The sequence below is a fragment of the Carlito syrichta genome, unplaced genomic scaffold (genome assembly GCF_000164805.1).
Source record: "Carlito syrichta isolate Samal-C Ts95f unplaced genomic scaffold, Tarsius_syrichta-2.0.1 Scaffold315561, whole genome shotgun sequence".
In the NCBI taxonomy this organism is placed as follows: domain Eukaryota; kingdom Metazoa; phylum Chordata; class Mammalia; order Primates; family Tarsiidae; genus Carlito; species Carlito syrichta.
In genome coordinates this window covers 39,434-54,699 of record NW_007259657.1, presented here as the reverse complement: position 1 = coordinate 54,699, position 15,266 = coordinate 39,434, and the positions used below count along the sequence as shown (strand labels likewise).

The 15,266-nt window shown below is 53.2% G+C and overlaps 2 protein-coding genes across 3 annotated transcripts in view; one reads left to right on the top strand and one right to left on the bottom strand.

The window, feature by feature from the left end:
* Positions 1-303, top strand: part of RIN3 (Ras and Rab interactor 3) — a 55,352-nt gene extending 55,049 nt beyond the window's left edge. Inside the window, exon 12 of the mRNA XM_021706410.1 lies at positions 1-303. This exon is cut by the window's left edge and continues 3 nt beyond it. Coding sequence (XP_021562085.1) covers positions 1-303 — 303 coding nt within the window.
* A 3,553-nt stretch (positions 304-3,856) lies between these two features.
* LGMN (legumain) overlaps positions 3,857-15,266 on the bottom strand; it is a 29,026-nt gene continuing 17,616 nt past the window's right edge. For both annotated transcript variants that reach the window (XM_008072945.1, XM_008072947.1), the window contains exons 6-14: positions 14,194-14,269; positions 13,758-13,820; positions 12,926-12,992; positions 10,748-10,866; positions 10,557-10,646; positions 8,120-8,320; positions 5,660-5,830; positions 4,604-4,671; positions 3,857-4,371 (exon numbers count right to left, since the gene is read on the bottom strand). In XM_008072945.1, the coding sequence (XP_008071136.1) occupies positions 4,329-4,371; positions 4,604-4,671; positions 5,660-5,830; positions 8,120-8,320; positions 10,557-10,646; positions 10,748-10,866; positions 12,926-12,992; positions 13,758-13,820; positions 14,194-14,269 (898 nt within the window). In that variant the 3' untranslated portion in view covers positions 3,857-4,328. The remainder of the gene's footprint in view (positions 4,372-4,603; positions 4,672-5,659; positions 5,831-8,119; positions 8,321-10,556; positions 10,647-10,747; positions 10,867-12,925; positions 12,993-13,757; positions 13,821-14,193; positions 14,270-15,266) is intronic.

Below are 15,266 nucleotides of genomic sequence, written 5' to 3'. Positions count from 1 at the left end.
TTCATCTGCGTGTCGTTCCTGGAGCCCGAGCAGCAGGCGCGGACGCTGGCGTCGCGTGCGGACACCCCGGCCCGCGAACTGTGCGCGCAGTGCGCCGACAGGTTCCAGGTGGCGCGGCCGCAGGACCACCGGCTGTTCGTGGAGGTGGCCGGGCGCGTCTTCCAGCTGGCCGACGACGCGCTGCCCCACCGCATCAAGGGCTATCTGCTGCGCAGCGGCCCCGGCGACTTCCACTTCGTCTACCGGCCCCTGGACTGCGGCAGCCCGCCCTGCCTGGTGGTGCGGGACCCCAACTTCCTGTGACCCCCTTTCTCAGGGTGTGTCCCTCGCCACCCCCACACTGGCACTGGGCACTTCCCCGCGGCTGGCTGCCCACTCTCGCGCCCACACAACAGCCACCCAACGCACACCTGCACCCACTGGGGGACCAGGCCAGCCATCTCAGGATGCTGAGATGACAGCAACATGGGGTGGGCCCAGGGGCACCTCCTGAAGAGGAGTCATAGCACTGAGAGGCCATGTTCATCCTTAGACAGAAAGGGAGACTGAGGCTTGCGGGGGAAGAGGCCTTCAGCCCCTGCAGCGCGGAGCCCCGCAGGCCACTCCCACCTCTCCCATTCTTGGTTCTTCCAGGGACTTGCTGCATCACTCCTGGCACTTCAGAAGGAAGCTGGGAAGTCTTGGGCCTTCCCCTCTCGTGTCTCCTGAGCATCTCAGGGTGTGTTGAGACAGGGCTCCCTTGCACAGACCCCCACCCCCTCCCATCTCTGCCAGACCAGCCAGGTGTTGCCTGGGATGCCCACACAAAGCCTGCTCCAGAGATCCATAGCCAAGCCCAGCCTGCCTGGGAGAAGGGGTGGAGCCTTCCTCAGGGAACACCGGTACAGCCTCTACAGGGACGCCCTATAGGGGTGTGTAATAAAAGCCTTTGGAAACGTGTCTCCTCGGAAGGGTTGGAGCCCTGCACAGCCTGCCCGGCCCTGTGCACAACCTGAGCTTCCTCCTGGTGGCCTCAGAAGGCCCTCCTAGATGGGGAGACTGTCCCCTGCCAGCTCTGTGCCCGCCCTCGGCCTGCACTTCTACCTCCCACCATGCTCAACTCCATCACTCCAAGCTCTAGGTCAGCACCACTTCACCTATCCCTGGAACATGATGCCCCGTGGTCTTTACCTGTCAACTCCTACACATCCTTCAAAGCCCATCTCCAGGAAGCCTTCCTTAAGTCCCAGGTTGGGCCAGACAGCCCTATCCCCACAGCCCACTGGACTTGTCTCTCACAAGAGTGACCCCGTCCAATGGCCCTTGGCTGTCGATACATCTTTCTCCACCATGAGTGGTTAGCGCTTGACTTCAGGACTAGTTAAACTGGTATTTGTGCCTGTGGCATGTTCATACTCTTCCAGGTCCTGGAAATCAGCAGAGAACAATATAGTGGGTGAGGAGCCCCAGTGAGAGTGGCTGAGAGCAAGGTGTCCAGCAGCAGCTGGACTGGGCATCAAGCACTCAACCAGTCAACAAACACATGGCAGACAGCTCTGGGCCTGCCCAGTGGGAGAGGCAGGGGCAGAGCTATGCCTGGAGGCCAGCACCGCGGGTGTGAGGGGATGGGCCGACACCAGGGGACCAGCCACAGTCCCAGACAGTCCATCCTCAGCTTCCGATGCTGGCTCTGGGCTGGGCTGGGCCACACAGCAAATGACTCAACTGGAAGGTGGGTGGGAGGAACCCCATCTCTCCAAGCAACCTATTGCCCAGATGGCTGGGGCTGGGGCTCAAGGTGTAGATGAGACACCAGCCCTGTCCTGGCTCCCAGAAAGGGACCAGTCGCCCAGAGGGCCGAGAGGGGGGAGCTGCTGTAGGAACACGTATGTACATGTGCGTGTGCCTGTGTGTGTGCATCAGGCCCCACCCTGAGGCCAGTGCTGGGTCCACCCATCAGGAGAGGCCAGGGAGCCCCCAGAGGGCACAAAGTCCTGCTGTCATGAGCCATTCCACCTGGCCCTGGAGAGGTCTGGCCCAGGGCAGCCCAAAGGGATGTGTCATATCTGCCTGGTGACAAGCTGGCTCCTACCGGGTCAGGCCCGCAGGCAAGGGGCACAAAGGAGCAGGGGCCGAGGTGGGAGGTTGCGAGGAGATGGGGTCCCTGGATGCAGTGTGGACATCCCCGCCCACCCTACATTCACTTGCAGCTGGGCCTGCCCTTCCTGCTCGGGCTATCCTCCCTGCACCGGCAGGACAGGTGAGGCCGGCAGCAGGCCTCCTTTGGAGGTATCTGAAACAGAGCCTTGGGAGAAGGTGCCAGTCCCTGCATGGCTCTCCCTCTTCCCCACCTGGGGGATACTGCCGCACCCCCCACCCCAGGAGCAACCTGTTCGCAGCCCTTAACCCACGAGAGTTCTGGTATCTGCCCGGCTTCAAGGTTGGAACCTACTCTGCTGTGTGGTGAAAAGAACCTGAACTGGGGGCCACAAGCCCTGGGCAGGCCCTCTGCAGCTCCGTGCCTGTTTCTTAAAATGAGTGCTTGTGACCTCATGACTTTCCAGGCTTGTTGCAGGAACCACCCATGTACCTAGAGGGGAGGGCGGGGTAGTCTCAGATCTCCAGAAGGTAAGTGAACTCAAAGCCTGCACAAATAGTCGTGGAGGCTGTTCACAGCCAGCTGTGTGGCTGAGAACACAGGTGGGACCGGGTATCCAACCTGTGCACCCAACAGGGTCCACATCTCGTCATGTGGCTGCACCCCAGAGGACTGAGGAATTGTGTGGTCTGAAGTGTCAGATTGCTGAGGCACAGGGACATCTCCAGTTCAGCATGACCAATGCTCACTGCAGCCTCAACCTCTTGAGCTCAGGCTATCCTCCTACCTTAGCCTCCAGAGTAGCTGGAACTATAGGCATGTGCCACCACACCAGGATTTTTAAATTTTTTGTACAGATGACTGTGTTGCCCAGACTGGTCTCAAATGCCTGTGCTCAAGCAATCTTCCTGCCTCAGCCTCCCAAAGTGCTGGGATTACAGGCATGAGCCACCATGCCTGGCCGAAGTTTCTGTATTCATTAGATGAGTATGCATACTTTTGTTCTATGGGGGGAAGAATAAAGAGAGAAGCAACTCTGGTCACAGGGGAACAGGCTTCTTGGCCCACATCATAAAGATGCAGAAACCTATTTGGAGAACACCCTGGACCCAACAAAGGTGCTGCCATGAGTCCCTCCCTCTCTCCACACATTCCCTGACCCATGTGTGTATGGCCTCCAGGTGTGCTGTGGACCCCCGGATCTATAAACTTCATTTCCATTTCATGTCTCCTCCAATCATTGAAGGGAGCTCTCCATCTTAAAGATCCTAAATTAAAACAACTTTTGATGGGGAGAAGTTGAGGAAGGATCAAGGAAAAACGTGCTTGAAGGTACACAGTGAGGCTCTGTGGAGACGATGGAAGGGTATCCCAGGAGAGGGGGCAGCAGGGAGCAAAGTGCAGGAGATGGGAGAGTGCCCTGAGCACAGAGGACAGAAACAACAGGTGGCAGGACAGGACTCCAGGGAGGAGGCTGGAAAGCCAGGAGGGGCCAGGACAGGACACAGGGAGGAGGCTGGAGAGATAGATGCATGAGGACCCAGGAGGGGACAAGGGGAGGAGGCTGGAGAGACTGGAGGGGCCAGGACAGGACAGGACACAGGGAGGAGGCTGGAGAGATAGATGCATGAGGACCCAGGAGGGGACAAGGGGAGGAAGCTGGAGAGACTGGAGGGGCCAGGACAGGACACAGGGAGGAGGCTGGAGAGATAGATGCATGGGGACCCAGGAGAGGCCAGGAGCATGGGCCACAGTTGGGTTCAGGGGTCAACACTCAGGTCCAGTCAGACATCTTTACTTTTATTAAACACTACTGCAGAATAGAATACAAAAGCAATCAAAACTCATATTTTGTAGAAATAATTTTCCATTTGGGCCCATGGCCTCTTCAACAGAATCATTCTGAAGATTTAAAAAGGTTTCAGTTTTGAATTTCTGATCACAAAAGCTTTTCAAGAGGGGATTCAGAAGCCCCCACGAACTTTCTGCTCTTCAAAGCTCATGGGCAAAACCCTCCCAGAAAGCAAATATAATCTCTTAACACAGAGCTCCCCCCTCCCACATCTGCAGCTTCTCAGAGAAGATGGGGAGGGGGTGAGGCCAGCACATCGTCCAGGAAAGAGGCCCAAGGGAGCCCTGAGGGGCTGTCTCAGGAAAGCCAGAGCGGGCTCCCCTCTGCCACCTCTTCCGTCTCTGATCAGCACATTCAGGAATGGCATACACACTGGGAGAAGCATCCAGAAGGAGCCCTTCAGCGGCGACCCACACATACATCATTCATGGACGACTTTATCCTGCATGAGATGGGAGGGGTGTGGTAAGTGATGCCGACTCTGAAGAAATGAAGATGCCGTCATCCACATGGGGAGACAGTCACCCAAACGACCTGCACAGCACTGAGAAAGTGGCTGACCCAGTCCCGCAGACTAATGCCTTGGGACCAAAGCTGGAGACAGAGCTACAGGAGCCAGCCTGCCTGCCTGCAGACAGCAGGGTCACCTACCTTTCATGCCCCATGCAACTTACCTGTGGAGCGGATATGACTTCTCGCAAAGATTGACCAGAACGTACAGGTACCTCAGTGCATGCTCAAACTGGAGAATACAGACAAGACAGATGCAGTTGTCATCGCTTCCCTGCACAGTCACCCTGGACTTAGGAACACTCACTCGTGCACTCAAGGGCCAAGCAATTTGACCAGTGGCCCCACCTCATTTGGGGCATAAAATTCTCCCCATCCTCTGTTGGCCCAGGGGTATTCATGGACTCTCTCACGGAAAAGGCTGTTTGAGGGTTTGCGCACAGCCACACAGGCTGGCAGACCATGCTCAGGACTCCTGGTGGAGGATGCCCAGTGGCTCTGCCCCATTCCCTGGGGCTCCCTTGGGCACCTGAGTCTGTGAACCTCATCTTGGGAGGGACACCCTGATGAGGGGGATGGAGGATGCATGAATGCCAAATTGGACACAAAGTCCTTCGGCGGAACCCAAGAACTCTCACAAAGATGGAGAGGGGACTCACTCGGTGTGACTCCAAAGGGCAAAGCAGAAGACTGGAGGGCAAGGTGACCTCCACCGACCCATGCACGGACAGTGGGGCAGCCCCACAGATGTGGCATGTCCCAGCAAAAAGTTATTTACCAGCAGGACAGGCCACAGGGACATGAGCTGTGGACAGGACTGCCTGCAGGACATTGCCAATCCTTCTCTAGAAGGGCCTGAGCATCGCCCAGAAGGTTTTTCAGGACACTCTAGGAAACCTGGTACCTTCTCCTCCCTGGACCAGTCCTGGCTTCAGTGATAAATCTCAGGGAGAGGCCAGAATAGGCCCAGAAGGGAGACGACAGGAGTGACTGGTACGAGGGCAGGAAAGAGGTCTTGGCAGGACCACAGGTGCCCTGCCAGCTAGGAGTGGGGCATTGCATGTGAGTCAGGGCCACTCTCTTGCCACTGGGACAGCATTCCAGGGTCAAAAGTCACAGTCAGTGAATGTGGACCACTCTCTTAGCTTTGATGGAATCCTTCTGCTGGTGTGCATCTAAGGCAGTGTCTGGGGTCCACAAAGGGGGCCCCAGCTGCTCACCGTGCTCGTGAGCCAGTTAAAGCAGTGTGTGCGGAAGTACTCCAGGGCCTCGGGGTAGCAGCCATGCCCTGTGAGCGGGGCTCTCTCTGACAGAAGCCTCTCTGCCTCAGCCTCGGACGCCGCCAACAAGGAGACCATCCTGTGTACCGACTCCTCGACGAGGTGCCTGGCCTGGGAGGAACACAGGAGAGACTCACTCACTTGGTCAGAGCACGCCCCACTGAGAGCACGGGCCATGGATGGCGAGAGGCAGCTGGGGGACCCCTCTCCATGGCCTGGCTTGCGGGGGATCAGAACCAACACCAGGAAGTGTATTTGGAGGAAGGCAAAGGATGTGAAAGGCACCGGAGACAGCTCAAAAGGCTGCACCCTGGGGTTTCTGGTTTGATAGATACATTATATCTAAAGACCAGTCTCCAACTCCTAGGCTCAAGTGATCCTCCCACCTCAGTCTCCCAAAGTGCTGAGATTATAGGCATGAGCCATAGCAGGGCGCCCTGTCTGAGGAGAGGAGGCTGCAGACCCTGTGCCCAAGGAGAGTCTGTCCCAGGAGGAAACACAGGGTCCACTCAGAAGCCATCAAGGGTGAGACAGCAGACACAGAGGGGCACAGCTTTCCTCCCAGAGGATGGAAAACAGCATCCTGACATGGAAAGTGTGGCAGCAGGACCCAACTCCAGCCAGGCTCCATGCCACCTTCCCCAGCCAGCACTTCCTGCCTGCCCATGGGGCATGAGCCCAGCAGCTCTCAGCATGGGGTCCAGGACGTAGGGGCACACGCGAATGCCACCATCTTCCTGTTCTCCACTATGTCTCTTGGCAAGGCTGCTCTTCACGCATTGCAGCAAGCAAGAGCCCAGCAGCAAATGCTGAGGCAGGCCTGAGAATCCCTTCAACCCGTCACACTGGACACCAGAAAGACTGGCACAAGGTGACGAAGGCCACTCCTCCCACCAAAGCAGCTCTTGTTTAGGAACGTTGGTCATTTTTCACAAAAAGTACATGGACACAAAATGGGCTCATTTAGAAATAAATGAGTTCAATATTTTTAAAATCTAAGTTTCTATTTTTTTTACAATAATTTTTTATTTTACATAAAAGCGTAATCATGCAACAGGTATTGGGAAAGTTTAAATCTCGTGAGAATTATGTATCCCAGGGACTATTTTCAAATCTGCAGCAGACACCACTACTGTAGGAACCCTACATGATTCACACAGGTGTTCAAGGACACACAAGGAAACTGGTTCTGTTTTCGTGAACTGCCCAAATGATAGGAATAAAAGGCTCTTCTATCTCAACTTAATTTCTTTTTGTTTTTATATGTTTTATTTTTATTTATGTAGAAATGGGGTCTTGCTGTATTGCTCAGGTTGGTCCTGAACTCCTGGGCTCAAGTGATCCTCCCACCTCAGCCTCCCAAAGTGCTAGTTATAGGCATGACTCATTTTAATTTCTAATGCAGGAAATACTAATACACAGTTATAACCCATAAACAAGCTCTCTGGGATCAGTAATCTGAAGAGTATAAAGAGGCCCAGGACTAAAAGGTATGAGGACCACCCGCCCCACTGTATTTGACAGCAGCTAAAAATATGTTCTGGTTAAAGTGTTGTCACACATGAAGTCCTAGCTTTTGAGATAATTAGAGATACGCATGTAAAACAAACCATCATTTTTAAGGTCTTTCCTAGGAAATCCAGGCCATGTTTCAGTACATTGATCGCTGTGCTGTGCTGATGACAGGCATGGAGGTGACACAGGCTGGCAAGTGGGGACGGCAGCCCTTCTGCCTGCATGCCTATGAAAGCACAGCTGTAACCTGCCAGCCCACATGCACTGTCGAGCTGCTAAAGGCAGGTCAGTAGGGTAGGCTTAAGCATCTGAAGGGGAATTCTAAGCTATGTTTTCCTGAGTAGGTGGAAATTCTTGTGGATTAGATATTTTTTATACAAGAGGGTTTCACCGTGTTGCCTGAGCAGACTTCAAAGTCCTGAGCTCAATTGAGCCTCTGGCCTCAGCCTCTTGAGTAGCTGAGACCTGGATCTGGATTTTTAAAATAAATATGGTTAGCTAATAACTCAATAAGCAGCAAAGTTAAATGTCCTCTAGGCAACAAAGCATATGAGAGGGAAACACCCACTACCATGGCTTCTTGGTGGGGTATCAGGGAGATGGGCCCTCCCTAGCTCCTACCACCAGAGAGCTCAAGGCTGGCCACTGACAAAGAACAGAGATAACTCTGCTCATTCCTGCTACTGTCTCATGTGGAGAACAAGGCCAGCATCCTTCCCCCAGCAGGGCAGGAAGATGGCAGGGACTGATCCATGTGATGCCCACCTGCAGGGACCATCCTGTCCACTGTCCACCTGCAGGGACCGTCCTATCCACTGCCCACCTGGCAGGGACCATCCCATGTGCTGCCCACCTGCTGGGATGGCCCCTTCCATCACTACTCACATCCAGGTGCCTCTGGATCTCCTCAAGGAGCTTCAAGGACTCCTGCACGTCATTTGTGCTCATCAGTCTCCTTTTCATGATTGCAAGGGGCACGTCAGGACTAGGGGTGAGATCGAGGCGTGTGACCGGAGGCAGAGAGATGGGAGAACTGGCTTTGTGCTTCATTCCCTGGAACTGCATCACTTTCATTCCAGAGATGGACTAAAGTGAGAGAAGGATGGAGAGATGGGGAGGGGAGAGGGAGAGGAGGGGAAGGAGAGGGAGAGAAGAAAAGGGAGGAAAAGAGGGAGGGGGAAGGGGGAGGAAGAAGAGGGAAAGGGAGAAAAGAGAAGAGAGAAGGGGTAGGGAGAGGAGGGGAAGAAGAGGGAAGGGAGAGATGGAGAGGAGGGAAGAGGGAAAGGGAGGAGGAGAGAGGAGGGGAAGGAGGAGGGGGGAAGGGAGAGAAGGAGGGAGAGGGGAGGGGGAAGAAGAAGGAGGGGAAAGAGAAAGGGAGAGATGGTGAGAGAGAAGGTGAGAGGAAAACGGGGAGAAGGAGAAGAGAAGAAGAGGGAGAAAGGGTGAGAGGGAACAGGGGAGGGAAAGGGAGAGAGGGGAAGAAGGAGAGGGAGAGGGAGGAGGAGGGAGGGGAGAGGGAAAGAAAGGGGGAGAGACAGGAGGGAAGAAGGGAGGAGAGGTGAGAGGGAGAGAGAGAAAGTGGGGAGGGGGAAAGTAGGCAATAGGGAAGGGGTGGAAGAGGAGGGGGAAAGAGTGAGAGGAGAGGAGGAGGAGGAGGGAGAGAGAGATAGAGGCAGAGAGGGACATAAGATGGAGAGAAAAAGAGAGCAGCTGGTTTGAGTGGGAAGAACAGATGTGCCCAGCATACACTGGGCCTGGTCTCTCCACCGTAGGCTCACCGTCCATCCCCCATGGTTTCAGGACCACTGATGAGCCACAGTTGTGCCTGTAAGACTAGGAGAGCACCCTGGAGCACCCAGGCAATGCTGCTAAGCACCTAGAAGCTACCAAAGAGGGGGCACTCCTGCAGCAGAGCTGCTGTTCTCTCAACTGTGGGAGACACGGTTACTCCAAGGTCAAGCAGGGCTTGGACGTAGTTGGTTCAACCAGTGGTAACCAGTGGCTCACCACCCCTCACCCTGTCCCTAAGGAGGAGTAGGAAGTGGACAGTGGTGACAGATGGCTCACCCCCCTTTGCCCCATCCCTAAAAGGATTAGGAGGTATACAGTAGAGACTGATGGCTCACCCTGACTAGCCCCGTCCCTAAAGAGCAGAGTTACAGCTCCAGAGAGGCCAGGCTGACAACCTCATCAGGTCTACTATGCACAGGTGCCATGCTCCAATATGTTCCCACAGACTGCCAATAAGAGGGAAGAAATGCTACAGACTGTCAATAAGAGGGAAGAAATGCTGCTGGCGTCCTGTTCCAAGGCTAGCAAGACAACCTAAACAAAAAACCAGCACACACAGGTACAGAGACACAGAGTCGCTAAAGACTCATCACAGGCCTCAGCCAGGATCCGAAGTGGCCAGTGTGAGGAGCACATGACGAGAACACAAGGCCCAGGCAGTTTCCCCACATGCCAAGGCTGCATCTGCTCCATGTCCCCCTCCCGGCCTTCTCCTGCCTCACCTCCCTCTCCACAGCCTCTCTAGAGGCTGAGCAGGCCATGCATGCCAAGTGCAGGCACCTGTCCTGTGACTGCCCCATGGCTGACCGGCTCAAGGTGCTCCACCCACACTGGTGAAGGCCAAAGGCAGCAGCATCTACTGACGCCCGTTTTAGGAGGCCGGCAAGCTCTCAGCGTGGAGGCTGCCTGGGGACAGTGCCCGGATACATGATGCCTGAGGCCTGCATGGGTGTGTCACAGTGTTGTGCACACAGAGGCCAGGGCTCTGCCAAGGGCCCAAGCCATCACAGCCTCTGCTGCAACCTGCCTGCCAACAGCACCATGAACTGACCCCCTTAACTTTCTGCAGACACAGCAGGAGGTGCCTGAGGCTTCTACCTTAAGCCAAGGGGTGAAGGAGCACCGTGCAGCCACGGGAGCCAGGACTGAGTGTGGGTGCTATGGCTGATGCTAAACGTAGGAGGACACTTTCCAGTCAACAGCCTCTGGCATGCACTGGGTCCGTGTGTGGTGTATGCCACACGCCGCAGCCTCCATCCATACTCCTGGCACCTCAAAACACAAAGGTCTGACCAATGAGGAAACAGATTCAGAGAGACCAAGTATCTTGCCCAAAGCCTCGCAGCTCTGCCTGAATCAAGTGAGGCCTGACTGAAAGCCTGCAGGGTCCCCGGAATGAAGTGGCCGATTGGGCAGAGCCATCCCTGCCCATCCATCCTTAACAGGTCCTGCTTCTCGTCACCCAGGGATGCACTGTCTGGGCAGGCACTGAGTCTGGAGGAATGGATGCCAGGGCTTGCAGCTCACTCACCTTGTTTCCATACTGCATGACATGGCTGGTGTTGGTGTGGGTCTTCACCAGGCGGTACTGCTTGTGGAGTGTCTCTGTGGTCAGATCCTCCTGCAAAGAGGAGACCATTGAGGTCCCTCGAGATCCAAGCCCGATGCTGAGCCTCAGCTGCTCTGCCGGGCCCCAGCTCAAGCTTCAAGTGTAAGACTCACCACATCTGAGTCCTCCATCCAGTTGACACTGTACCAGTCCCCCAGGTACGTGGACCGCTTCTCGTCATAATAGCAGGCATAGGATGACTCCCTGGGGTTGGCAGCCGTTGTGGCATAAACTAGAGGAATTAGAGACCATCTTTCAGTCATGCTATATGCCCTGCATGGCTTACACCTAGAGCTTCAGTTCGCCCTGAAATCCAAGCTTGTACCATTAACCAGCACAGGGAAGGCAGGGACACATGACTGGACTCAGCCGGTCCATTCGGTTACAGCAATTCATCAAATTAAGTGTGGAAGAAAAAGGAGCAATGAGCAAATGCTCATGCTTAGGACACTAGGCTATTCTAGGAGAATGCTGACAGATTTTAGTAGCTCTGGAAAATTGAAGAATATGGGTCTAATTTGGTTTCTAGAGAGTTAATATCAATTGAAGAACCACTTAGATTGATGGAACCTATCCAATAGCTACCACATACTATCTCTGTTGTAGGCTCAGAATTGAGCTAGACAAACATTATTCAAAAAACAACTCTTAACGGGCCATGGTGGTCTGCCTGTAATCCCTGCACTTTGGGAAGCAGAGGTGGCTGCTTGAGGCCAGGAGTTCAAGACCAGCCAGGGCAACATGGCAAGATCCCACCTCCAAAAAATCAAATCATTTAAACTTAGATGGGCATGGTGGCACCTGTAGTCTTAGCTATACAGGAAGCTGAGATAGAAGGATCACCAAGTCCAGGAATTCAAGGTTACAGTGAGCTATGATCACACCACTGCACTCCAACCTGGGTGACAGAACGAGACCCTAACTCAAAAAAGAAGTAACTCTCCCAAAAGACAGACATTATCTTTATCCCCATTTTACAGATGGGGATAACTGAGAATCAATGAAGGTTAAGTACCCAACACATTACAAGAGATCAAGGCTAAGCCAAACTAACCCATGTGAAGTCGATGTCACCATCCCTACCAGAACCCAGAAAGGCACAGTGAAGCTCTCGTTCCCTGACCACTAACTCTCAACTAGAACATGGAAGTGCCTATGAAGCTCTCATTCCCTGACAACTAACCCTCAACTAGAACCTGAAAAAGCATGATAAGCTCTTGTCCCAACCACTAACCCTAAACTAGAACATTGAAGAACATGATAAGCTCTCGTCCCCTGACCACTAATCCTCAACTAGGACCAGAGAGAGCATGTGAAGCTCTTATCCCCTGACCCCAAATCTTCAACTAGAATCTAGAAGAGCATGTGACAACATCATTCCCTGAATATTAACCCACAACAAGAACCAGAGAGAACATGTGAAGCTCTCATCCCCTGACCCCAAACCTTCAACTAGAACCTGGAAGAATATGTGGTGTTCTCATCCCTTGACCACTAACCTTAACTAGAACCAAGAAGAGCATGTGACACACTCGTCCCCTGAAAATTAACCCTCAACCTGAACCTGTAGGAGCATGTGAAGCTCTCATCCCCTGACCACTAACCCTCAACTAGAACCTGGAAGAGCATGTGAAGCTTCGTTCCTGGACCACTCACCCTCAACTAGATCCCAGAGGAGCATGTGAAGCTCATGTCTCCTGACCACGAACCCTCAACTTTACTCAACAAGAGCATGTGAAGCTCTCGTCCCCTGTCCATGAACCCTGAACTAGAACCAGGAAGACCACGTGAAGCTCTCACCTCCTGACCACCAACCTTCAACTAGAATTTGGAAGAGCATATGATACTCTTGTCCCCTGATCCCTAACTCTCAACTAGATCCCAGAAGAGCATGGAAAGCTCTCGTCCCCTGACCACTAACCATGAATTAGAACAAGGAAGACTACACGAAGCTCTCGTCTCCGGTTCACTAACCCTCAACTAGAACCTGAAAGACATGTGAAGCTCTCATCCCCTCATGCCAAACCTTAAACTAGAACCTGGAAGAGCATGTGAAGCTCTTGCCCCCTGACCAGTAACCCTCAACTAGAATCCAGAAGAGCATATGAAGCTTTTGTTCCTTGTCCACTAGTCCTCAGGAGTGGAGTTCAACAACTTCTGCAAGCACCTTCCCACCTCTGTTCCCATGCTGCTCTACTTGTGAGATCACTTGATTCCTGTCAGCAGTGTCTGACTAGGAGATCACAGCTGAGCAGGTGGCTCACCCCAGCTCAGAGTCCAGCCCCACCTACCATTGATGTCATCTGGAAGGTGGTTCATCATGGAGCCAGATTCACAGGCCTCGATGTAGAACACCATCTGCAGGGAGATGACAGATGAGTGTACCCTGCAGCATGTCCCCCTGCATCACCACGAAGCTCACATCCCCAACCACTCCCTGCCTTTCCTAATGAGGCTCCCACACGTGTTGCAGAAGACATTGCTGCTGGAGGAGGCGGCTGTCACATAAACCAGGGGTCCAGTTAATTCAGCACTAATAGAATAAAGTCATCTATTAGCTGAAATAACCCAGGGAAAACAGAGTCACTCAGTGCTAAGGGCGTTTACCATCACTACAGGGAACACTTTCCAAGAGTGAACAACACACAAGTCACCTTTTGCGTCACCATTATGCACGTACCCCACCCAGCTGCTTCTGCAACGGTGCTACAGGGTGAGGGGCAATGGTGAGGACACAATGAGGATATTTTCCCCCTAACTGCTCAAAACCAGGGACAGTCCTAGGGAACAGCGGTCCTCAAGGTGTGGTTCCCAGAACAGCAGCAGCATCCCATGGAAACTGAGGCAGGCGAATTCTCAGGTCCCTTGCAGACCTTGAGGGATAAACTCTGGAGTGAGGCCCACAGTCTGTAAAAGCTCTCCAGTGATGCCAATCTAATAGCTAAAGTCAAAAGGTTAACCCTGGGGAACCAGGGATTGGAAAGACATCCCTTCAAGAAAACACACCCCCATGCCCCCACCTCCCTCCCGCCCCTCCTGCTAGAGAGCTGATCACAGAACTGTAGCTCCAGATCCACTGCCTCTCTCACACCCTGCCCAATGGCTGCCCCAAAGCTGAGTCACCTTTCGGTACATGTGGTGTTTGTACATGTAGTAGATGGTGTCATTCAGGTCCTTGACGTACAGCTGAAAGGGAAGAAGATCGATACTCAGACCAACACCTCAAGAGAAACCATTGAAAAACCACAAATCAAGTCCTAATGATGTCTTAGAAGTTCTCTTCTACTAATCCTTAGAAGCAATCATGGCAGATAGTACAATCCTAGAATGTCATCTCAAGGGTTCATCCACATAATTAAAAAAGGACATGGCTTTATCCAGTCAGAAGAGATGTCCTGGGATAGAGTCCATGCTGGTAAGCTTGCCCTCTACGCCTACCCACCACACATACACACCCACCCTGATAGAATATTAGGAATCATGTGTCAGCAGATTTGACCTCAGCACAAAGGCTGTGCGTCTCTTCTGGTTTGTCCTTACAGCGTCAAGAGGAACTCACGTATTCATTAGGAAAGAGCAGAACTCCAGTGGATCCATGGTCCGTGAAGTAAATGAATACATGGTCCCGAGGGCCGCTGCCAAGAAAGAGTCAGAGGTTAACAGTTTCCCTTTTCTAATTCTACTTCCCTAGGAAAGCTGCCCTATTCAAAAAATTAAGAAGTTGGGGTTCACGGCTGCCCGACCACGTCTGAGGAGGAACACGAGGCCTTGGCATCTAACTGCTACGGCACTCCCCTCAGGGTCACCCTGAACCACAGGCATACCCCAGAGCCTCAGAACTCTGAATCACACCATAAAGGTGGGGAGACCTTTCCTGGGCAGCCTGTCTGAGGACCTGGTGTGGCTGGACAGTGGGGTCCTTTGTCAACTGGGCCTCATCCCAGGTAGCCACAACTCTCCAGCCAGATCTCCCAAAACGAGTAAAAGAGCAGGACACAACCAGATGCAGGTCTGCAGCCTTCCCCTCTGGGTCCTGGTAAGCAGCCTGGATGCCACCTGCTCCCCTCACCTGGGCCTCCACCAGAGGCACTGCTTCCAGGTGACAGAGATGTGATAACTCCCTTGGAGTCAACAGGTTCAGCCTACACAGATATTCGTCTCTGCGCTAGCTCACACGAGCTTACTTATGCTCAGATCTCCTTTCTAGCATAAACAAAATATGCCACTGAAGTCTAACATCACATAAAAATGCTACATAAAGAGGTATTAAACAACAGGCAGGCAGGGTGGCTCACGTCTATAATCTCAGGATTTGGGGAGGCCATGGCAGAAGGATCACTTGAGGTCAGGAGTTCAAGATTAGTGTGGGCAGCATAGTGATACTCTGTCTCTACAAAAAAATTTTTTAATTAGTCAGGCATGGTGGTGTGTACCTGTAGTCCCAGCTACTTGGGAGGCTGAGGCAGGAGAATCACTTGAGGCCAAAGATTTGAGACCAGCCTCGGCAATATAACAAGACCCTGTCTCTATGAAAAAATTATTTTTTTACTTTTTATTTATTTATTTTTTTTGAGTTGGAGTCTCACTCTGTCGCCCAGACTGGAGTGCAGTGGCCGCTCCCAGCCACCGCAG